We start from the raw sequence: 22,878 nt of genomic DNA, 5'->3' as shown, positions 1-22,878 counted from the left end.
AGCGTTCACGAAAATGTTAGTGTGTTTCTCCACATCCTTGTTAACATGGGCAAACGATGACAAAAGTGTACAGATTCTAGTGATTACATCTGAGCAGCCCGTTCGATCCGGACGCTCGCACAGCAACTCCTGTGTATATCAAAAGCCAATTGACTGGGCTTCTTGCTCTGCCGGGAGGGCAAACACTGGCGCCACCATGGTACTCTCGAAACGCAAAGCCATGAAAAACATCTCCATGAACCAGTAGTCAACATTCGTGACTGCGGTGCGTATCCAGCCACCGTGGCGGAGCATGCACCCGCTGTCGCGGTCAGCATCCAGCGGAGCGAAACCCAGCGACGTCGTCATTTGCGTCCACTTGTAGGACGCACCGAGGCACTGCTGAACAGCATTGTGCTGCAGCGCAGAGTCGAAAATCACGTATTCTTCGCCAAGTCGGACACGCCACAACAGCTCCAGCGAGTTGGACGAGCTCTGCGTCTGTGGATTGAACAACACTCGGTGAAGCACGAGTGCATCGTGGCTAATCACCTGCAGTATTTGCATCTGTCATAGGTTGGCGATAACAAGCGAAGTTAGTACCTCACCAAACCCAGAGTACACGCAAGATACTACCAACCTTGACCGGTATTGCAGGGTTGAAGAAGCTCGCGTAGGTCGAGGGCGTCGACAGCTTCTGCCACGTGAAGTTCATGAGGTGCAGCGCCCGTGCGTTTGGGAACCCCTTGGACAGAACAAATTTGACGGACGCCTCCTCCACTTTGCGAAAGTCGCTCCAGCCCATGATGGACGCACCCGAGGACAGGAAGCTGTCATCTCGTCTCGACTGCTCGTATTCCTGCTGCGCGTGCTGCTGCACTCCCGTCCACACGTCAGACGTGATCGGCTCGTAGAACTCGCGCACGAGCTCCAACTGATTCTGCCAAGTGCAAATTGATCACCACCAATGACGTTAGTCCCTGTCCTCAATCACCAGCCACAAACTCATCATTACCTGCATCAAGAGCCCCACATGGTCCACATGGGGCGCTCTCGCCACTGAATGTTCCACTTTTTCTTGCAGCTCACGGTTTTCCGCCTTCAGATCCTTTTCTTCAGCCGAAATTTCGAGGTACTGGTACTTGCGCTCCAAGGTTTGTGCCAGCTCCTTGGTGCGCTCCATCTCTGCTCTTTTGCGTTGAATAAAGCGGCGCTGCACCGCTCGATGGCGCGCGCGTCGGTCTTCCTCAACCTGCTTCCCCACCCCCTTGAGGGCATTTCCACTGCGTTTCACTGGCTGCTTCTTCTCTTGCTTCTCCGCTGCTTGGAGCTCCACGGTCCGAGGGGAACTGCGGGCGTCCTGGCGGTCTGCATCCTGGTGATCCTCGGTGTCCGACTGGTCCAGCAGCAAGTGCTCCATGATGCGCTGGTCCGTGGGCGTCCAGCACGCAGGAAGTTCCGCTGAAGCACGCAGAGCCATCAGTTCCGCCCAATGGACTGGGCGTTAAACCAGTGAGTGATGAGGGAGATGATATCCTCCACGGTCGCAGTCGATCGCAATGACCTCGCGTCCCGCGTTGTTACAGCTACTGACTCGTGAAGGGAGCCAGTTTTTTTACCGGTGGTGTGGTGTACATCACGGTTCTGATGCTAAATGAAAGCTTGGTATAATGTCCTAGAATGTATATGGACTGAGAGGCATTTTTATCGTACATTTAGGATTAGTGAGAATTCATTTATAGAGGGTATTAGATATGAAATATTACTTAATATACTCGGAATTGGACAGATCACTTCAACATGCTGCTGCGATAAATACTTGTTTGGTTGTGGCGCTGATCACTGCGCCGTTCTGCTGTTCGACGGCGTTTACTCGGGACGCAGGGCGAAGACGGGCGTGACCATGACGCTTTCGAAGCGGAGGATGACGTACAACATCTCCATAAGCCAGAACTTGACGTCGGAGGGAGGGAGGTCTCGGAGACAGCCAGCATAGCGAAAGATGCAGCCGGACTCTTGGTCGTATCGATCTGTTGTTACTCTCCTCTCTGACGATGATGCCAGTGACGGCGTAAATACGAGCGCGGTGAATAGCTGCATCCAGTGGTGCGTCTTGGGGAGACACTCGTAGGCTGCGTTGTGCTCGAGTGTCCGCAGAAAGACGAAGCTGTTGCACCCGTGTTGGACGCGCATCATGGTCTCAATGGTGTGCACGACTCCACCAGTCTGCGGGTTGAACATGCAGCGATGCAGCACGACGCCGTCCTTGTCGATCTCCTGCAGGTGCTGCATCCGCATCGTCACTGCCGGGTGGAAAAGTTTCGGGTGCGTCTCCGAGCGGCACAACTTGTCAAACGTCACATTGCAAAAGTCCGTCGAGCTCAAATGAAGGAAGCGCTTGGACATGACAAAGCGCGTCGTGCCTTTCTCCATGTCGATCTTCCGTCGATCGCTCCAGCCCATGACGACCGCGCCCGTACTCTCATAGTCGGTGTCACAGCTCGAGACCTGAAACTCCAGCAGATTCTTCCTCAACAAATCGTTCCAATCTCCCGCTGCCAGCGGACTATAGTGGTCCCGGATCAAATGTTGCTGGTCGTTCAGCATGGACTCGATCTGCTCTTGAGTCGGGATCGGAGTCGCTCCGCGAGTGTCAAGATCCTCATTTAGCGCCGCATTCTCGCTCTGCAGCTGCTTCTTGTCACCAGTAGCCTGCAACAATTTGTACTCCGTCTCCAGTCGCTTGATCTGCTCCTTCACGCCATTGCTCTGCTCCTTCTTCCGCTGGGTGAAGCGGCGCTGCACCGCGCGATGTTTGGATTTGCGTCTGTCGCTCGCCAATTGTCTGGCCATCAGTGAGCGATACCGCAGCCCCTGCCGCATGTCGCACTCATTCTCCGTGCCAAAGCTGCCCGCGGGCTGATCGAACAGCAGCGTCTCGATGATCTCCTGGTCGGTTCTTGTCCAGTTCGCCGGTGGATGCATCATGGTCGGTGTAAGTCAGGGGCTCTGATACCAAAAAAGCGATATTGCGACGAGCTTTTTAGTCCGAGATTGCAACGGTCGAAACGTATGAAAGATTGTATGGACCTTTGGTGTTGAAGCCTGAACCCTAGGGACCAAAAACAATTTGAGCCGAACCGCCCATCTCCATTCAAGAATTGGTGGTCAATTTTGCTCAGACCATGACACCTGCGCTGCACGATTTGGCTCCACTGCTACTGCGTCGCGAGCGGGAATGCAGCGACGTTGACGTGGAATTGCTGGCCGATACATTGCGTGGGGGTCGAGAGGCCAATCGCCGCCGCAAATTGATGGTGGAATTGGTCTGTCGTCATCCGATCCTGTCACGCCGAGACTTTGTCTTCCAGAACCACGCGCAGCGCTGCGCTGCAGGCCTGGAGAAGGCCTTTCACTACATTAAATTGGTGCAGGACCAATGCATCGACGATCCGCGTGACCAGCAAGAATTGTATGTGGCTTTAGGCGAGCGACTACCGCTCGAAGTGCATCGTGCCATGTTCATCCCGACGCTCGAGAACCAGGCGGACAACGAGCAGCAAGCCCAATGGCTGCCACTTGCACGCAGCTTCAGGGTCATTGGGGCGTACGCGCAGACGGAATTGGGCCATGGGTCCAATGTGCAAGGCATTGAGACGACGGCGGTGTACGACAAGGACACGCAGGAGTTCGTGATTGACACCCCGACGCTGACGAGTCGTAAGTGGTGGCCTGGAGGACTCGGCAAGACGGCCACGCATGCGATCGTGCACGCCAAGTTGCAGATTGACGGAGAGGACAAGGGTTTGCAGGCGTTTATAGTGCCGTTGAGGTCGCTGGAGGATCATTTGCCGCTGGCCGGGATTGAGTTGGGAGATATCGGACCCAAGGTGGGCTTCAACTCGTTGGATAACGGGTATGCGGTGCTCCGCAACGTGAGAATCCCGAGACGGAATATGCTCATGAGGTACGCGAAAGTGCTGCCGGATGGGACGTTTGTCAGGCCACGCAACTCGAAGATGGTATACCTCACCATGACGCAGGTGCGAGCGTATTTGATCCTGAAGATGAGCTTCATCCTCGGAGCTGCTACGACCATTACGACTCGATTCAGTGCTGCACGCGTGCAAGGAAGGAAGTTGAAGACAAAACCCGACGACCCTGAGGACTGTGACCTGATCAACGAGCACCAGGTGCTGGACTACCAAAACCAACAGCACGCACTTCTTCCCCTTGTAGCTCTGGCGTATGCGGCCAATTTCGCAGGAAGAGCGATGACAGCACTACATGACAGCGCACTGGCCTTGGTGAAGAAACATCACGGTTCGTTTGCAGCACAAGTAGCGGAGGTACATGCAGTGTCTTCTGGGCTGAAGGCTTTGCTGGCGGATAGAACCAACGACGGTATCGAGCAGTGTAGGCGACTCTGTGGAGGCAGCGGCTTTCTTCAGTCGAGCAATTTGGCTCACCTGTTTGCAGAAAATGTTGGTGCGTGCACGTTCGAAGGCACATTTGACGTGCTGGTGCAGCAGCATGCACGCTATCTTTTAAAGGCGCATGATCGTTTGAGCCGACCAAGCGAAGCGAAAGGAAATTATCAAGTTAGCGAGGAAGAGACCCCCACAAGCTTTTTGCGCTACGCTGATCTGTACAGCAATCCTCGCCTTAGATGCAACGCACATCGTGCCGAGGACTTTGGTAACTTTCACGTCCTCACGGATGCCTTCGAAGTGCGCGCGGCCCGTTCGATTCAGCGACTCGCAGAAGCAATGACAGCTTCGGGGAATGATACAAACTCGTGCATGCTGCTCATGGCCACCGCCTCGATCCACCACACCGAGGCGATGCTGTTGAAGTCCTTCATCTCGGGGGTGTACTCGTTGCCCTCGGGCAAAACCAAAGCTGCGGTAGCTCAACTCTGTCAGCTTTTTGGTGCGTCACTGCTGGTCAAAGGCTTGGGAGACTTTCGCCAGAGCGACTACTTTTCCAGCGCACAAGGAGAAATGGTGCATCAACAGCTTCAGAAGTTGCTACCTCCTGTGCGCCGGAATGCTGTGCGTCTCACCGATGCCTGGGATTTCAGCGACTTCGAGCTGAACTCGGCTATTGGTCGCTACGACGGAGACATCTACCGAGCTCTAGTCGAACAAGCAGAGCGCGAACCGCTGAATATTTCAGAAGTGCCTGAAGGATATGAAAAATACCTGCGCCCACTAATTCAGTCGGCGCTGTAACTAGCAGCTAGTGTTCATGTTCCCAAATGAAGCAGATTGTTTTACTAGTGCGCTGCATGAGCCGACTCATGGATCCAACCAGCTCCAGGGTTTGGCAGCTCGAGTGCAATGATGTTAATGGGCAGGTGAAGGCGCACATCCGGGCACCATGGAATGTCACACTCGACGTCGATGCGGTACGCACAGGCGATGAGCTCTCCTTTCGTCGACGGTTGAAGGAAGCCACTGCTAGTCGGCACCAACGTGAGGGGTTGAGCCTGTGCGAGTGAGGAGCCGGGCGGGACACCTGGGAACTGGTTCTCGCACATTTGTTTCGTGAACGTGCGAAAGGACCCCCCTTTGGCGAGTTGCACTGTGATATCCTGGTACAGCTTACAGCGCATGGCCGTGATCTCCACCGTTGAGCCGTTGTTGACGCTGCACTGAATCTGGGCCGTCTCCCCCGGGAAGTACACGCTTTTATCCATGGCCACTGCAAGCTCACACTTGCCACGGCTGAAGCAGCACAGGAACTTGACATCCTGCGTGGTAGAATCCTCACTTGGGACCAGTTCCTTGAAATTCCTCTCGTGGACTACCAAATCGCAGTCCGCTTTGAGGTCAGATGCGAAGAACCCGCCGACATCGAGTGTAGCTTTGAACTTGTACTTGATCTTGGCCGACAAGTCCTCGACGTCTCCTTGCGAATAATTCGTGATTTTGAACGCGCCCGGCAGCTCAGCCGGTAACTGGTACTCGAACGGGTACGTGTAGCGTCCTTGGGCATAGTTCTGTCCCGCCGTAGCAAAGATCACCAGCCTCTGATTGAAGAAGCCCTTGTCAAGCTCCACTTTGTCGCGGCGCGTGGTCGTTTCGCCATCTCGAGTCTCGTGCCGAACGTGTGTGAACTCCACTTTCTCCTTGCCCACGACCTTCAGCACCAACGCTGCAAGCACACGAGTCTCATTAGTTTGTCGTGAGCGCGATCCTCGCACGAAGTGCTGGCTTACCGTCGCACTCGATGGGCTCGTGGATGTCGACGTAGATGGTGCCGACCACGAGCTCCCCCGCAATGTAGGACGGCTTCGAGACCGTTAGGCCGATCTTGCCCTTCTTGCCGAGCCCGAACGCTCGTCCCAATTTCCCCATTCTCAAATCTTACGGCGAACCGACGGCAGCGTCTGTTCGTCGCTTCCGGCCACCGCAAGCATGAGCCCACAAGCTCCTGCTGCAAGCACCCTCTCAATGCCGCACCTAGGTAAAGGCTGGGAAGGAAGTCCGGTTGTAGGTCTCATGGTTCACTTCAACAAGAGCAAATGCCCTTGAGCCGGACGACAGCGCGCGTGACAGACACACCACAATGATGAGTCAGCTCGCAGGCGCTTTGCAAATGCCTGGTCGTCAGTTGGGTTTACCTTGAAGTGAACGACAAGATCAAGTTGTGCACGATGCTCGCTTCTAAGCTCGCCTGCTGTTGTGGACGTCCACGCCGGCTGCGTTGCCAAGCGTAGACACTGCGGCGGAGCGTGAGCGTGATCCCCACGACATTTTTCTCATGAAAATGCGATCACGGCCCTGGTCGATCTTTCGCATGGGGATAATACAGATTACGCCCGCAGTATGGTATGCGGGATATCAGGGCGCTGGGTGTAAGCTAAGCTCGCACCGATGCAAGACGGCAAGGCCACTCAATGGTGGAGGAACGCAAAGTTGCTGTGTATTTCATGGTACAGGAGGCAGCACGCAGTCGATTATATAGCTTGAATACATAGGGGTGGATGCCGCGCGTGCACTTCCTTTCGGCTACACGCGCTTGCATATAAAGCGCGCTCAGAAGAGCAGCTCCAGCAGCTCGCTGGCGCAGTCCTCGAGCGTCGGGAACTCGTCCAAGTCGCTGGCTGCAGAGTCCAGCGGCACGAGGTCGTCCGAGCCGAACGCCTGCATCTTGATCACGGGGTCGAACTTGCCGGCGTCCAGCCACGCGCTGCCCAGGGCGTCGTCTGTCGAGACCGGCGAGCCCGCGTTGGACTGGGAGTCGAGGATCTCGATGGCGTCCGCGATGGACATGTAGATCTTGCTCGCATCCTCCATGTGCACGCAGTCCTTCTCGGAGCAGCTGCAGGGCAATCGCATCTTCGAGCAGGCCCCGAGTCCGAGTCCGCCGCTCGTCGGGGTCTGCAGGGATCGTCGCATCAATGGCGAGTCAAGGCCGCCCCGGTGGGCGTTGTGCAGTCCGTGGCGGGCCGCCGCCTGCTTGCGCTGCGCCTCACGCAGTCGCCGCGCGGCCTTCAGCCGGTACTTTTGCGCGTGCGTCATGGTCTGGCGCACGTTGCGCGTGCCGACGTAGGCGGCCACGCGCTTCCAGGGCCCGCTCGCGAAGATTTTGACACCTTCGAGGAAGCGCGCGTGCTCTTCTTCGGTCCACATGCCGATGCCGATGGACGGCTTGCTGCTGCTGTAGGACGGTGGGTTGGGCTGGCGCAGTGCCGTCTGGAGACTCATGGTGCTTTCGGTTCGAGGAGAATTGGGGAATGGAGCTGATGCTGCGTGGGGTGGAGCGTGGTGAGGTGAGGTGGTTCAGCTTTTTTCGTGTTCGACACGAACTCGCTGCCGCAAATTTGATAATGGAGATCTCCATCGCGAGAGACTTGTCCGGCAGAGACACTTGGAGCGTCGACGCTGTACCCGGTCTCCACAGTCACACGCCCATCATCAAGGCGCCGATCATTCGGCGCCAAACACGCAAGTCTCTTGCCTTGTGGGCCGTAAACTTTGCGTTCAAAATCCAGTCTTCTTTGCAGCGGAGATGCACCTGAGAAACCAGCCTTTCCACTTCGATCCTGTCGCTCGCAGCGATTACTACATGTGCCGAGTCGACACTGCCGACGGTGGCCAAGTCGCTGATTGAAATGAAAAGCAGCAGCAGCTCCTCCTTTCAAAACAGAATTCCGTGCTTGTGGGCGAGAGCCACGAGGATCGGGCGGTATCCCCTGGTCCCTACATGCAGTAGCTGTTTACTAGCGCACAAACAGCAGGCGCGTCGCCACTGACCCGTTAGCAGCCCACGCCATGTGCTCGATTTGGAGTTGTCCGTGGGAACATGTCTTATATGTGTAGTTACCACAGCCTGCAGTCTTTTGCAAGATACTCACAGACTGCAGAGCGAACAGGATTGATGCTCACCAATGCTTTTGGAGGTCGCGTGCCAAAGGTTCAAGCACTGCAGTCGCTTCGAGTTTTTGGAGAATGGAATTGGAGAATGGAATCCGTGACTTTTCGAGCACGGCGTTAAACAGCGGTGCCGACGCAGGTGGACTGGGGGCGACAGCTGAGGCTATCCAATGTCAAATGCTGACAAACACTTGACAGCTTCAACTGGAGTGCAGCCCTTTCCGAAGCATGCCGAAGCGGGCAGCAAGGGCTCCTCCAGCTTTCGGTGGGTACATGCAATTGTTAGTGGCGGACCACCGCGTTGGTGACAACGATTTACGAACGCTGCATGCGCGCACTTCAAGACAACTCTACGAACAGCGTGTGGCGCTTCTTCTCCTCGCCATCGTGCAACTTGCACGGACGCAAGATCTTGATCAGCAGCTTGAACCGCTCACGCGATGAAGCAGGAGCCTTTTCGAAGGCGAGTCCACCAGTTTAACTTTTTCCTGATGCTAGCACCCGCGATAGGCGAAGGCACGAACGAGGAGGAGCTGGACGCCCATCGACAATTGCTGACTCGGTCCGCGGCGCGAAATGGGGAGTCGGCCAGATGGCGGAGGTGTTGAATCTGTCGACGCCGTTTACGGACGCGAGCGTGTTGTGTTCATCATCTTTGATCGAGTGTTCAGCCGCTTCCGTTCGTGGTGGCAAGGCGGCTGCTATGCGATCACCAGCTTCATGATGCCAGGATTCGTACTGTAAAACAGATCAAGCACTTGTGCCTGGGCTGGTAACAGATCGCTGCACTCGTGCCTTCGGAAGCCACGCCAACTCCATCACCTCAGTAGCGTTTGTTAAAGGCGGTCGGGACGCACGCGTCGGGCGACGCCTATCTCAATGGAGTTGATCGCGTGAAATACCCAGTTCTCACGGAGTTAAGGGTTCAACCTGAGCTTCCGTCTCGGCCACTGGCTGGCGAGTGCACTGCTCTCGACCTCTTCTTCACAGCCGAGACCAATTGCAATAGGCACACCAAAGCAAGGTAACGCCTGCAAGTCGACATCAAATCTGCTCGCGTGCGAGGTCGTCATGATCATGCTGATGCTCTCGCACAACCAGTTCGACTTGCTTAGGAATGAGATGGCAATCAATTCGCTGTTTGCAGCTCGAGGTATAATAAGCATTGCATTGTAGGCGGCGTCCTGGGTATTTCTTGTACATTTCGAGCGCGACGTCAGCCCAGCCTTGTCGGTCGGACTTCACTACATGAATCCATACAAAAGGTTGTGCTTGAGATTTGAGAGTGCAAGGTGCTCTACGTGTGCACATTAAAATAATAGGTTCAGCAGCTCAGAAGCGCACTCCTCGAGCGTCGGACTCGCCGTCAAGTCCTCGAGGAGGTCAACCTCCTCCACGTCAAGCATCGTTGCGTCCAGACACGTCAGCTCCTCGGTTGAGTGAGGGAAGACCCAGGGTGTAACTTCCGACTCTCTCGCAAAGTGCTTGTCCGACGGCAGGGTCTCCACATCTGGGAGCAAGCTGTTCCTCGAGTGCACCTCTGGGAACGAGTAGCCGATCGGCTCGCATGTGAAATGGTAGTTGCTGTCGTTGGCAGCCCCCATCGTGCGAAGGCGTTCCTGCATGAGAGATTCCTCACTCACGTGGTGCCCGAAGTGCATGCGCATGAGCGCCTGCTTGGTACGTAGGCCGCGCAGTCGGCGTGCAGCCTTTTGCCGGTACTTTTGGGCGTGCGTCATGGTTTGGCGGACGGTGCGGGTACCGACACTGGCAGCCACGAGTTTCCACGGTCCGTTGGGATAGATCTTGATCGCCTCTAGGAATTTCGCGTGCTCCCCCCTGCTCCACACGCCGGTTCCCATGCCGTTCGGGCTTGTCGATCCGTGCGGAGACGACTCGGAACCTTCGTCGTCGGTGTATGAATCCGAGTCGATGTCCATGTCTGCCGAGTGTCTTCGCTCGTCCTTCGGTTGGGGATCGATGGCGGCAGTTCCATTGGTAGACAGGGCTCGGACGGGCGAGTGGAATGAGTTCATCGGGGACACAAGCAGCGACCGAAGACTGGACCGAGCGTCGAGGTCGTCGTAGCGAGGGGGACTGGTCAGTGCTCGAGACTAAGCAAAAGCGAAAATGGTCTCGTCCCGAACGGTGCAGCCGCAAACTCGCTTTTGACCTTTGGCCATGTTACAATGTATCGCGTCGAGCTGCTGGACTCGTCGGCGCATCTCCGTGGCGTTGGTGCGTACGTACATTTTGTCGAGGAAATCACACTCAGGTAACGGGCGAACCTTGGAAAACCCATTGTTAATCTTTGCAGACACGCATGGAGGTCTCGGCCGCGCGGCCTGCGATATCACAACCTCTTTCTTTTATTGCTGGTCTCAGCTGAACGCTGGTGGCGGTCCACCGTGGTGGTACCATTCCTCCAACGCCTTGCTGGTTGTGAAGACTAACGATTAACCTTTCATTAGCAACGTGGTTTTGCCTGGAACCGCATTTGGTGGAGGCGGGCGGGCGCCGTTTTTTTTTTGTCCCCGCTGACGAGTCTTCAGTGGTGCCCGCTCAGCGAGGCCTGTGAGAGCGAGAACATGATGTGTTCAGACGCTAGCGTCCGTCGGGCCAAACTTGTTCACTCAGGGCAACGCTGGTCTTATTCGAGCAAGAAACGCCCTGATCAGCCTGGCCTTGGACACTGGACGGTCGCTGGAGGAATGATTCCAAGGCGACTCAGCTCGGGCCCTTTCGCTAGTAAATTATTCTCTTGACAGAGCGGCGCACGCCAGAACTAACGTTACTTTGGCTGGCCCCACAAGCGCGAAAGTCTTGGTTGGGATGTCTGCAACTAGGGGACGCAGCGGTGCGTCTGAGAGATATCGTACGTCGTGTAGAGTACAGCAACACGGATTTTGTGTAGCTCCAATTCAGCGTTTTCCGTCCTCTCCGTCTTTCGAAGTACAACGCTAACACTCGTAGCCGACCAATGTCGGATCAGTGTCGTCAGTGTGGCGGGCACTACAGCGGTGGGTCTATGACTCCTGCGGTTTGGAGCAATGGCAGCGCATTTGTGCGGTTATCTATCAACACCAGCTTGAGTCAAAAGTAGTCATACGGGGAGCGGAACGCATCAGCAATGTTCGAGCGGAAATGCGGCCACACCACTGTACCATTCATGCCTTGGAGCTGGTTAAGTACTAGTGACTCACTAGTAGCGATTAAGATGACATTTGTCACTGTTCAGCGCTTTTATAGAAGAGCCGACACATCCGACCTGTTGGAGACCGCCGCAGCCACACGTTCGCTGGGGGGCCTCTTTGTCGTCTAGAGCGATTGCGACCAAGCTTTTCGGTGCATCTGGCAGGTTGTAGTGTGTGTGAATGCACGACTCGTCTTCACTCAATAGTAGCGAATGGATAGCAGACGCTGTGACGAAGTCGAAAGTGAGCTTTATCTACAGCAAGCAAGCCTCAACACTTGCCAGCACAATCTGCTCGCAACCTTCTCCTCCAACGGCGGACAGCTAAGCTTAGCAAGGCAACGGTGGGAGTCGCAACCAGGCGACAATTCGCCCACCAGCTCCACGGCCGCGTCTTGCTGAGAAATATTACCAAGCAGCACCGTGAGGTAACGATGACAGGTATCGTTGCTGAATGGTGAGCAGCTCGCCATTAAGGTGAACAGATCTTCCGTGCGTCACGCTTGCAGCCACAACTACTACCAGTGCTAGCGCTGTGCCACAGTGGCTGTGGTACCATAGCACACCCGACAGCTAACGCGCTCGTCAACACAAGAACTTTGCAGACGAGTCTTAGCTCAAGTACATCAAAATAGCGCGCAAATCAAGCCATTTTGGTCCTCATTTTTGAAACCAGCCGGCTGCTGGACAATGCGCTGCAGTACCAATCCAGCGCCGGTCCAGCAGCTCCTCAAGTCTCCTCCCCAGCATCATGAATGAGCTCTGGAGCGCGTCGCAGTCCTCCGATGCATCGGGCGACTTGGTGAAGGAGGTACCGTGTGCGTCAATGGTGCCCCGTGCGCTGGGGGCACCGGCCAAGACGAAGCGGAGACTAACGGGGCTGCACGACGTCGCACAATTGGGGTTTGGGGGCTGCGGGGGAATGTACAACTACTTCCTGGGCGTGGCATCCGTCCTCCAAGAGGAATATGACCTCCGAGACGTGATTTTCTCGGGGGTGTCGGCCGGGTGCTTCCCCGCAATGGTCCTGGCGCTGGGCATGGATGTCAAGGAGTTCTTCTTCAGGGAGAACGTGCCGCTCATCGAGGACGCGGCCAAACGCTCCTACGCCGGCCTAGGCAAGTGGATTCCAATGGTCAAGCTCAACATGCTCCAGATGCTGCCGTCGGACGCGTACCAGCATGTGGACAAGAAACTCTACTTTTCGCTCACGGAAGTGCCAGCACTACGCAACCACCTACTGACGACTTGGACGAGCAACGAGGAAATGGTGGACTGCATGCTGTGCTCAGCTCACGTGCCGCTCTACACGACGTCGCTGGCGGCATCATACCGCGGCAAGCGATTCGTGGATGGCGGCTTGAGCAGCAATACACCCGTCGTGTTTCCCGACGCACCACACAAGGTGTTTCAAATCTGGAAGTGGCGCTGGTTTTCCCCTACGTGGGTTCTCGTGACCACCAATGCCGACTGGGCGACGGAATTATTCCGCATGGGGCGCGAAGACGCAACCAAGAACCTACATGAAGTGGACGAGGTCTTCTTCTAGACGTTCTGCTGTCCAGCGAATCTTGGTTTGATATTGTAGACATCAGATATACTTGAAGAATTCAGTCTATGGTTCCCTGGTTGGCTTTGCAATACTGAACAACGTGTACGGCTTCGACCGGGGGTAAATAATGGGTGCGCGACTAAGATTTTCCGTTGTGAAGCTGGGAACTGTGGCTACTCAGTAGCTTCCTGACTTGTAAAGTACTTCGTGAGCGCTATGATATTTGGGCGTATTGTGCCAGACGCTTGTCGCTACAGAAACACTGGAGAAGTGTGCTCACACAGCGGCACCTCGACCTCGAAGGTGGCACCACTTGCGCACCTTCCTGGTTCCGATCTCGTCGTCCTGCTGCCGGGATCATTAGCAAATAAGTCAAGCATTGACTTTCTGTGCTTGGGAGAGGTTCGAACGCTAGAGTTGAAGCGACGATAAACGCAACGTGTAAAACATGAAATGGTGCGACCAACCTTCATTATGTTCCTGCATCTTCCTCATTGCGCCGAACGCGCCAGGATGTTGACAATAACGTTGCGCGTGGTTGTTTTCGCCCCACACACATGCGACGTGCATCGCAAGCGTCAACACCCAGCCAGGTTTCGCTCTGAGTTCTCGATTGAGTCAGCTTCGACGCTGGTCACTTTGCAACGACAGCACGAGACCGCGTCTTCACAACCGGAGGACGGCGAGGAAGGAAGACAGTTTTTCAACACTGTTCAGTCGCCGCCGTTTTGAGCTCTTCACCCGACTACGAGCGCCGGGCCTGTCGTCGACTGCTGGGCTAATTGCTATCCAGCATAATTTCCACCAACGCCGCCGTTCAACGCCCTGGCAATCTCCGCCATATACCAAACAGACCTAAGCTGATACTTTCAACCTCAAGACCATGATTGTGCCAATGAGGTGGCTCCAGCTCAAATGGCTTCACTCGTAATCTTTTATTCATGCCCGTTCACCATCTCCATACAACGTCTATTCCCATCCACCTTTCAAATCTGACTCCCTGTCCAAACCGATTGAACATCAAAGGACCCCGCTATATCTCAGCTCATTTCCGCATCCACATGCTCCCGAACGAAGCTCCGAAGTTGGTGGCGCCGCCGCTGCCGCCTGCGCGGCGTCTCACGGATGACGAAGATGCGGACGCCTCCAGCGCCCGCAAGAAGCACGTGAAGCCCAAGACGCGAGCCAAGAAGCGCGACGCCGAGACGCTCAACAGCCGTTCCAGCGGCAACAACCGGAAGACCGCGCAACAGTCGCGCGAGGACTCAAGCGCCGGTCTTGTCGGCTCTTCCTCCTCCGGTGACTCGGACGAGCGCGACTCGAGCTCCAGCAGCAGCAAGAAGAGCGAGGCAAGCGTGCGCCGCCGCAAGAGAAACCCTAAGGGAACCCCTAGCAGTAAGAGTGAAGGTCGCTCGTCATCTACCCCTGCACCGGGTAAATTTAGGTACTTGAAGCCCGACGAGATCCAAAGCGGACAATTGCCCGACTACGACTTCGCGGTCATCGTGAACCGGAAAGTGCAACTGCCTGGATGTATCCGGAGGACAATTAGGTGCCTTTTTTGCTGCGGAGCTGCAGCTGTAGCTTCACCGTCGTCGACCCCGAAGAGAGGATGTATGGACAGTTTGTCGGATGCTTCTCATGAACGCTCGGGGTTTAAGAGACTGTGTATGGCCAGCTCCCCCGTGCTGAGCGAGAGCGAGGACGAACATCGCAGAATTGTCAACAAGCTGTGCAGTCAAGGACTTCTGGTGGATATTATAGACGGAGGGGATTCCAAGGGCGAGATGCACTCGGGATACCTCATTCTGCTGATCCGAGCGCCCGATCCAGTGGTCATGTCGTTGGTCAAGCAGTTCCGAACGCAAATGTGGATGGAACATGGCGCCGTAGTGGATATGGAGCAGGATGTGGCACAGCGTCGCGATGACCCCACGACTCCGGCTGAACGCATTGAGATCGTGGATTTCATTATCGAGCAACGAGCTAGACTGTCCAAGAGCGATATTTGGATCCACGATCTTTTCCCCATGCACAACCAGAGCGTGACAAACACGCTGATTCACAGATGGGTTGCCTCATGGAGGCTTCATGAACTGGATGACAAGAAGGTGTTGCTCTCACTGCGCTACAATTTTGGAGAAAAGGTGGCGTACTATTTCGCGTTCCTCAAGTACTACAATACCTGGCTCATCCCACTTGCGGCCATTGGGATTTTGCTCGAGCTGCTGCGTGGTGTGATTTCCATGACGACGTACATGCGGCTGCTCCCGTTTTGGGGGCTGGGCGTGTCAGTTGTGTGGGGGTTTGGATTTCTGAAGTCGTGGGAGCGAGAAAATGCTTGCATGCAGTACGATTGGACGGGCAAGTTGCACGTGAAGCAGATTGAGTATCGCAACAAGCAATTCCACGGGGAGTCACGCGTGAACGCTATGACTGGTGACGTGGAACTGGTCTACCCAGCATGGCGACGACTACCCAAGTATTTCTGTGTCCTCCTTTTCATGCTGTGGCAGATGCTGATCATGCTCGTACTCGTTGCGAGCTGGGTTACCATTTATGAAATTTTAAAGGCCACATACAAAGAGAGCTACATCTTCTCGACGCAGTGGTTGCTTATTTTGCTGGAGGGTGCCGTGTTCGGCTTCTTCGTGGACGTTGTCCAGTGGAACATGGTGGTTACCAAGATGGGTGCTCTGTTCACACATTGGGAGAACTATCGCACCGAAGAACAGTACGAGAAGGCGTTGGTTCGTAAGCTTTTCCTGCTCGACTTCCTTAACTACTACACGTGGTTTTTCTCGCTGGCGTTCATCTTCGTGATACCTGGACTCGGCAATTACCTGACCAACACATTTAACCACATGTTCTTCGGTGACGCTATCAACTGCTGTTTTGGACCATATGTGGACCAAGACGGCTCGTGCACCGTTTGTCCCGTGGGTGACAAGGATGCCACCTGCATTGAGTGCGTTGGATTCTTCACTTTTGATCGCCGTCACGTGGACTTGAGCGCTATGTTTGTCACCCCGATCGTGATCACGCAGTCGTTGAACATTTTGCTGAGGTTGGTGGCTCCTATTCTCGTTCGGAAGCGCCGAGAGAAAGCCCAGGCTCGCGCTGACACCCGAGCGCAAAAGCGTGTTCGCGAGGCCGGCTCAATGAAGATTCTAGGATCGCTGGACTACGAAGATCACAAAGAATCCCAATTTGGAAACAAATCGAGCTCGAGGTATCTGGAGTACACTCCGTCTGAAATCGAGGTGCTAAACAAGAAGGCGCGTGAGATCCTATTCGACAGCGAGCAAGACACCTACGATCCGTACGATGATTTCCACGTGCTGACGGTGCAGTATGGGTTTACAGTAATGTTCTCCATGCTGTGGCCGCTGATGCCATTCGCGTGCTTCCTTATCAACAGCGTCAAGGGCCGTACAGACGGCTATCGACTTTGCAAAACGCTGAAGCGTCCGATTCCGCGACGAGCCAATGGCATTGGTGCTTGGAAGGGTATTCTCACCACTTACGCTTACATCGCGGTGATTGTCAACGTTTTGCTGATTTGCATCTCGACGGGTGTGCTCGAGTTTTTCGACGATGTGTGTGTGAGCGACATCGAACACCAGCTTGAAAAGCAAGGTAAAACGCTGGACGACTTTATCTTCGGGCCTGATTTTGGCTGCTTGCACATCGCGTGGCGGCTGCTATTCATCCTTCTACTGGAGCACTTATTGATAGCGATAGCATATGTGGGTATGCAGCGCGTTCCTCACGTGCCCAGCTGGATCAAAGACGTTATGAGTGCGCGAGAGAATAAGTTCAAAGAGCTGCTGCGTGAGCATGAGCTGGAGCTCTTCCCTCCGAATGGCAACAATGATAGCAGCGGTAACCTTATCGGTGGCAAGAATACAACAGCAGTCTCGACGAGTGACAAGAACACGTTGTCGTCCGAGTCGTTCCGAATCGATATCAAGCGACTCGTGGGCTTTGGAGGGAACACAACGAGCATGACAGGTCGAAGCACTCGCGAGTCAAACGCTGTGCCGTCGGCCCCAGTGTCGACGACGTCGGTGCCTCCTCGCTCGATCACCATCGATCCTATGACACCGCTTTCACGTGCCCCAAGCGACTTGGAGTTCCCCACCAGCACTGGTGTTCGCACCAAGGCTCGCGAAAAGCTGGCGCGACAGTGGTCGGATAGCTCCGATCTGGCGTAGACATGGAAAGGATTGCAGATAGTGCTGCGCTGATGGAAGGAGCTGCTCAAATAACATGTTGTATTTACAACTGCCGACGGCATGCTTGGCTGCTCAAGAAACTAAAGTGGAGACTGCATGACATGGCTATTGAATTTGTGGTATCATAAGGACATTGAAATGGAGAATTACATGCAGGTATTCTCTACAAATGCGTTTGCGCTCACTGCTTGTTGTTTGGAGGGTAACTGACTCGTGCCACTTACTCGTTGACCAGATAGCTGCCCGGGGTGTCGAAGCGGAACTCCTTGACCTCGAGCTGCTTGAGGCGGTAGCCGCGCATGGCGTCAACGGGGTCGCTGTTAGCGGGGACCGATTCGTACTCGACGCCAGCGTTCTTGACAGAGAGAGATTTGACCTCCACCGTGGCGCCAGGGCAAGCCACAATACGCACAGCACCATCCAGCTCGAGCGCGTCAATCTTGATGTCAGCACCCTCCACGATCAGCGCTGAGCGAGCAGTGAGGCTGATAGCAGACGGATTGGTGAACTTGTTCGCCAGCGTCGATTGACTCAACGCGAAGCCCGACCCGAAAACGATTTGTGGCCCCGAGCAGTCCACGGGGATGTCCAGCCACGACTGCTTCTTGGTTTCCTTCGGCAGCGCGACGCCCAGAGTGCTCAATTTCAAGCGGTTGATCGCAAACACTTCGTGTTCAGCAGAGCTCGCGCACTGAGGAGGGATGTCGTTCTTGACCTTCTCGCTAGCGCTGGCAGCGTCGTTCTTGCATGGGGAATACACCACAGACGACGGGAACTGCACCAGCCCAACGCCTCCTTGGCCGCTCTCGTCCTGGTGCTCGATCTGGTACTGCACAAGCAGCTTGGGGTAGTCCTGCATCATGCACTCCAGACGGGCAGGCGACTTGAAGGCGCACTTGTTTGCGCTCGAACGGAACTTGGGGTTAAAAACCTCCGGCACGAATCCCTTGGACGCCTCGAGCACAGGCACGTACGAGTCCAGGGCCGCCACGATGCCGTTAATGTTGCCCGGGAAGGGCGAGAAGCCCGTCTTGGGGTCATTCACATCTCCGTCCGGGAACTCGGCCTTGGCGCGCGTGCGCAGGAACTGGTCCAGCTCGTGGTATTCAACGTTGAACAGCGCCGAGTGCTTGCCCGACGGCGATGTAAAGCGCACAATGCCTCCAGACGCGTCCTTGGCCTTACGCGGTACAGTCGTGAAGGCGAATCCCCAGTGGTGCTTCACACAAGCTCCCAGCATGGGCAGGACGCCGTTGAGAATGAGGTAGTTGGTATCTTGGATGAAGTGCACGTACTTCTTGCCTTCCTGCTGCCACTTGGTCGCCAGTCCAGACGTGTGCAGCAGAGTGTGCACATCGCCGTGTCCGTGGGGCTTCATCACCAGCAGCTCGTCCTTCACAACGAGTTTCAGCTTGGGCTGCTCGCCATCCGCAGCAGACCCTTCGATCACGTCGACGCACGGCACCTTCTCCTGCTTCATGAGCACAAGTTGGCCCTCCGCCATACCGAAGTTCTTGTGCTCTGTCAAGAAGCTCTGCGTAGCGTCATGAGTCGAGTCCGACGTCATGATAGCCAACGGGATCTGGACCGGAGTCTTGGCTTCCGGCAGCTGAGCGTTCGCGAGCGCCTGCATCGCCAGCAGGTGCTGCGCGTACGCCTCGAGGTAGCTCGTGTGGGTCAACGTCTCCACTGGAAGACTCAGCTTGATGCCCTGGTAACCCAGACGCTCGCCAAGCCCACCAGCCACCACCACGAAGCAGCACTTGTCCACGTTGTCCAGACCGATCCTCTCCAGCTCAGCGAACAGCGGCGAGTCGAGCTCGGCCACTGCCGCCAATTCGGACGAGGCCGCGGGGTTCGACGGGCGCCAATCGGCCCACACATCCCCGGCATCCTCCTCCTCCACGGTCCCACCGCGCAGCTCAGCGTACAGCTTGGTGGCTGTGGACAAGTATCCGGCTACGCCGCCCTTGTACCAGCCGTCGAAGTGCATCACCTGCTGCCACAAGGGACTGTCCGCCTTGTCGGCCAGCAGCGCCAGCAGCTCCGTCTGGTCCCATGACTGCAGCTCCTTCAGTACGCGGTCGCGCGCGGCTTGCACAGCCACCTGCTGGTCCTTGGTGCCGTTGGTGGGATCCTTGTAGCCCATGGCAAATTGCGTTCTGGCAGACATTACGCCGGACTTCGAGGAGCTCCGATAACGTTGCGCCAGTCGAAAGTGCGGGAGTAAGCGAAGGGCCGTGCTATTCGGTTGCGTTTGTATGGGCTGGCGGTGGAATGCGGACCTTGGAGAGAGGTGTGTGGGCAAACGCGTCAGGAGAACGAAGCGGCCGAGGACAGTGATTGAAGTTGAGCAAATCCCGCGGGCGTCATAAACACCTCGCCGCGGCAATGGAGGGTTTGATGGAGATGCAGCAGACGCTGCGTCGTGTATTCTGCAAGCGGTGGTCTTGGTGCCTGGCGACGACGGTGCATGCATCCAGTATGGCGAGCTCGCCGCCATTGCTACAGCCTGCGTCATACAAGCCTGTCAGGAAGTTTACGCCGACGGGAATGGAAGCAGGCATAAGGTGTTGGTCAGCTGGCTTTACCACCTTGAACCTCAAGTGTATTTGCTGACGGAAACTTCAGTTTTTTTTCGTCAACGTTGCTCGGTCTCCAAGCAGTGTTTTGGCAGAGCCTCCACGGCTTGTTGATTGCAAGCCACAACCATGAAGCCGCCGTCTTGATTCAGGAATAATTTGGCAAGTCATTGCTGCGGCTGGTGTTGTCGCTGCACTCGGCGATGTTCTCGATTTGAGATCAACAACACGTTGACGGCCTCATCCGTTTGCTCTGCACGGGTATTGCAACTTCACAGCACTACGCAGTATAACCCATTTAACTCCCCCATGAGAATATCGGCTATTGTTTGATGAACTTTCGTTTGTTTCACAGTGAAGGAAAGTGTAAAGCACTAACGATGGGAGCTGGCCTGCTCCCGAGGATTTCTTGCCGCAATGTATTGATCAAAATCAAAAGTGAGAGCTGCTGCCCAGTTCTCATGAACCCAGAATCCGCAGCCAATTCGAAGGTGTTCTCGAGGGTGTTGTTGTTGACTACGTCCCGAGGCTTCGCTGCACCAGCAAGCTCTCACTTTTCATTTCGCTCCGTCAAGCGAACTCATCCAATCTCCAAGCCCCAGCGCGCAAACGCCGTCCTCCGCGGAAGGGGGGGGGGAGAAGAAGATCGCTAAAGGAGTCCCGACAGCCCGTTGCTCGCTGCTGAGGAGCTACCCGCCACATCTAGAAATGCTCGGTTGCTGAATGGCTGCGAGTGCTACTTGTGCGGATCAAGAACGCCTTCATGCTCTGCTGGCGGCCTACAAGGTCGCTATTACAGAGTTTATGGGGCCCAATATCTGTAGGGTAGATTGACCCTTTACTACAGCTACGAATGCAAACATTTTTTATGGATGTGGCTGCCACAGGAAGCCCCCAAACTCTCCAGCCGAAGCTGAAGCGCCCTCGCCAGGTACCAACACCCGACGAAGAGAGGGTATTCCTCACGCAACACGATACGCTCTTTGCACTGCGTATATCACTAGATGGACGGAAGAAACCAACAGTGGAAAGTAAAATAGTGCGTGTGTTCCTACGGACACCAAAACATGAATCTGCAAAGATGTCTCTGGGGCTCCCCTCCATTCGATGCACGAGAAGGCAACAGCGCCGTCCCCGGTCCCGCAATAGGCTACGAAGACAGGCTGCTGAGAACGCGGCAAAGGAAGCCGAAGCCTCCCGCCTTTCTCCCCCGTGCACCAAGTTCTAAAGCCTCCGCCACCCGAAAGCAGCAGTGACCCAGAAGCTCGGACGAAGAAACCCCAGAGGTCGATGTCGGCCTCATATTTAACTGCGTAACCACGGATTACGCCTCCTCGCTCCATCCAGAGGACGGAGCTAAAGGAGGCAAGGCTGGTAGCTGGTAAAGAGAGGCACTAGAACGCGATGATACACCATTCAGTTTGACTCGGACTGGTTCAGTTCTCAACTGATGGCTGGTGTGGGTTGGGCGGCATCAAGTAACTTTTTACGAGACGGTATTTACGTTAAAAAAATTGAAGCGTAAAAAGTCAATTTATGGACGTTAAGGAATGGTCCATCTCTATCTACGGGACGAAAGGTTGTCCTCTGGCCTACTCGCCGTACTCCATGATGGCGAGCTCCTTGGAGTCCGGGACGGCCATGACGCCGCGTCCAGTGCTGAAGTCTTCGTCGTCGCTGTCGAGGTGAGCCTTGGCCGCGGCGGAGAGCGGCTTGGGGCCGTCATCTTCAGTGTCCTTCTCTGGTAGAGCGGGCGCCACACCAACCAACGAGCTGCCGCCCTTGTTAGTGCGCAGATACTTTTCCCATAGGTACTGTTCGCGCTTGTACAGCTCCAGCGTCGCACGCGCATCTTCGACGGAGTCGTGCTGCCCTGTCTGGATCTGCCTGCCCAGCACTTCCTCCGTCAAGTGCTTCAGCGACTTCGGATACAGTTTCTACATACAGCAATCACCAACCACAACGTTAACATCCTCACAAATCCACCCCACAAGATCTGCCTGAGCGTACCGTTCCGTTGACTTTGCGTCGCATGTACGGTCGGTAGTACGCCGTGTCACGAATGAGGTGCTTGGGCGGCGTGAACATGAGCGCTTGGAAGTCATTCTTCAATGCATGACCCACCACGATCTTGTCCTGCATGAGCTTGCCCACTTCTTTCAAGCACTGGGCGAAGGGGATGGCATGCCGCAGCGACTTGGCTTTGATGCCGCTTACATGCGTCCGGAAATCCGTGACCTTCTCCACGGGACGCACGTGCTTGTCGTACAGCACGTTGCCCTCGTAGTCCACGATACTGCATCGAGCCAGCACACTGGTCTTGCCCGAGAGGCCCACGCCAACCATTTCGCAATCCATTCCCACGATGACCGAGTTGTCCACCCATTCGGCCGTGCGTGTCTTCATCCGCTTGGCCTGCTTCTCCTGTTTGACACGCTTCTTCTGCGCCTTCACATCCAGGTCGTGCTTCTTCTCCTGCGTCTTGCCGCCATTGTGGCGCTGATCCTTCTGCTGGATCTTGCTTTTGAGCGCCAGCCAATTCGAGTTGGCCAGTGCTGTGGGTTTAGCCGCAGGTGCAGCCTTCTCCTGACGCTTGCGCAGCGACGATCCGCTCACTTTCTTCGCGGCCGTTCCCTTGTGCTTCTTGTTGCCATGCGGGGCCTTGTGGTTGGGCTTAACACCGCCTGATTGAGCTGCTACAGAGCTTTCCGTACGCTTCCTCTTGCCGCCCATTGTCACGGTGTTTAACTTTGACTGGCGACGACGAGTATTGACGGTTGTTACAGTTATTTCTCTTATAAGTACGATTCAGGATCCTGTCATGATGCATAAACTGAGCGTCACTTCGTAAAGTAAACACGGCAATCCACATCTGGCGGTACGGAAGCGGCGTCGTGTAGGGCCCTCGATCTCGGCCCCCAGATCGTCTCTAGCTGTGCAGCCTGGCGCA

The 22,878-nt window shown here is 55.5% G+C and overlaps 10 protein-coding genes across 10 annotated transcripts; 3 read left to right on the top strand and 7 right to left on the bottom strand.

Moving 5' to 3' along the window:
* Positions 1–138: 138 nt before the first annotated feature.
* KRP23_13149 (uncharacterized protein) lies at positions 139–1,459 on the bottom strand (the record flags this gene model as incomplete). Its single annotated transcript, XM_067883825.1, has 3 exons — positions 139–546; positions 620–919; positions 995–1,459. The coding sequence occupies 3 exons, from the start codon at positions 1,457–1,459 to the stop codon at positions 139–141; spliced, it is 1,173 nt and encodes a 390-aa protein (XP_067739233.1).
* A 389-nt stretch (positions 1,460–1,848) lies between these two features.
* On the bottom strand, positions 1,849–2,967 carry KRP23_13148 (uncharacterized protein; the record flags this gene model as incomplete). The annotated part of the gene is made up of 1 exon (XM_067883824.1): positions 1,849–2,967. One exon carries the CDS (start codon positions 2,965–2,967, stop codon positions 1,849–1,851), a length of 1,119 nt encoding a protein of 372 aa, XP_067739232.1.
* Positions 2,968–3,164: 197 nt separating this feature from the next.
* Positions 3,165–5,213, top strand: KRP23_13147 (Peroxisomal acyl-coenzyme A oxidase 1; the record flags this gene model as incomplete). Its single annotated transcript, XM_067883823.1, has 1 exon — positions 3,165–5,213. One exon carries the CDS (start codon positions 3,165–3,167, stop codon positions 5,211–5,213), a length of 2,049 nt encoding a protein of 682 aa, XP_067739231.1.
* A 44-nt stretch (positions 5,214–5,257) lies between these two features.
* KRP23_13146 (Arrestin domain-containing protein A) lies at positions 5,258–6,341 on the bottom strand (the record flags this gene model as incomplete). The annotated part of the gene is made up of 2 exons (XM_067883822.1): positions 5,258–6,138; positions 6,203–6,341. 2 exons carry the CDS (start codon positions 6,339–6,341, stop codon positions 5,258–5,260), a joined length of 1,020 nt encoding a protein of 339 aa, XP_067739230.1.
* A 681-nt stretch (positions 6,342–7,022) lies between these two features.
* On the bottom strand, positions 7,023–7,694 carry KRP23_13145 (Myb-like protein J; the record flags this gene model as incomplete). The annotated part of the gene is made up of 1 exon (XM_067883820.1): positions 7,023–7,694. The coding sequence occupies one exon, from the start codon at positions 7,692–7,694 to the stop codon at positions 7,023–7,025; it is 672 nt and encodes a 223-aa protein (XP_067739229.1).
* A 1,979-nt stretch (positions 7,695–9,673) lies between these two features.
* KRP23_13144 (Myb-like protein J) lies at positions 9,674–10,399 on the bottom strand (the record flags this gene model as incomplete). The annotated part of the gene is made up of 1 exon (XM_067883819.1): positions 9,674–10,399. The coding sequence occupies one exon, from the start codon at positions 10,397–10,399 to the stop codon at positions 9,674–9,676; it is 726 nt and encodes a 241-aa protein (XP_067739228.1).
* Positions 10,400–12,307: 1,908 nt separating this feature from the next.
* KRP23_13143 (1-acylglycerol-3-phosphate O-acyltransferase Pnpla3) lies at positions 12,308–13,105 on the top strand (the record flags this gene model as incomplete). The annotated part of the gene is made up of 1 exon (XM_067883818.1): positions 12,308–13,105. The coding sequence occupies one exon, from the start codon at positions 12,308–12,310 to the stop codon at positions 13,103–13,105; it is 798 nt and encodes a 265-aa protein (XP_067739227.1).
* Positions 13,106–14,169: 1,064 nt separating this feature from the next.
* KRP23_13142 (Anoctamin-10) lies at positions 14,170–17,325 on the top strand (the record flags this gene model as incomplete). The annotated part of the gene is made up of 1 exon (XM_067883817.1): positions 14,170–17,325. The coding sequence occupies one exon, from the start codon at positions 14,170–14,172 to the stop codon at positions 17,323–17,325; it is 3,156 nt and encodes a 1,051-aa protein (XP_067739226.1).
* A 241-nt stretch (positions 17,326–17,566) lies between these two features.
* On the bottom strand, positions 17,567–19,495 carry KRP23_13141 (UDP-sugar pyrophosphorylase; the record flags this gene model as incomplete). Its single annotated transcript, XM_067883816.1, has 1 exon — positions 17,567–19,495. The coding sequence occupies one exon, from the start codon at positions 19,493–19,495 to the stop codon at positions 17,567–17,569; it is 1,929 nt and encodes a 642-aa protein (XP_067739225.1).
* A 2,025-nt stretch (positions 19,496–21,520) lies between these two features.
* KRP23_13140 (Interferon-stimulated 20 kDa exonuclease-like 2) lies at positions 21,521–22,661 on the bottom strand (the record flags this gene model as incomplete). The annotated part of the gene is made up of 2 exons (XM_067883815.1): positions 21,521–21,865; positions 21,939–22,661. 2 exons carry the CDS (start codon positions 22,659–22,661, stop codon positions 21,521–21,523), a joined length of 1,068 nt encoding a protein of 355 aa, XP_067739224.1.
* Positions 22,662–22,878: the final 217 nt, after the last annotated feature.

Source organism: Phytophthora ramorum (assembly GCF_020800215.1).
Source record: "Phytophthora ramorum isolate Pr-102 chromosome Unknown Phyram_PR-102_s0016, whole genome shotgun sequence".
In the NCBI taxonomy this organism is placed as follows: domain Eukaryota; phylum Oomycota; class Peronosporomycetes; order Peronosporales; family Peronosporaceae; genus Phytophthora; species Phytophthora ramorum.
This window is presented reverse-complemented; position numbering and strand designations above follow the sequence as displayed.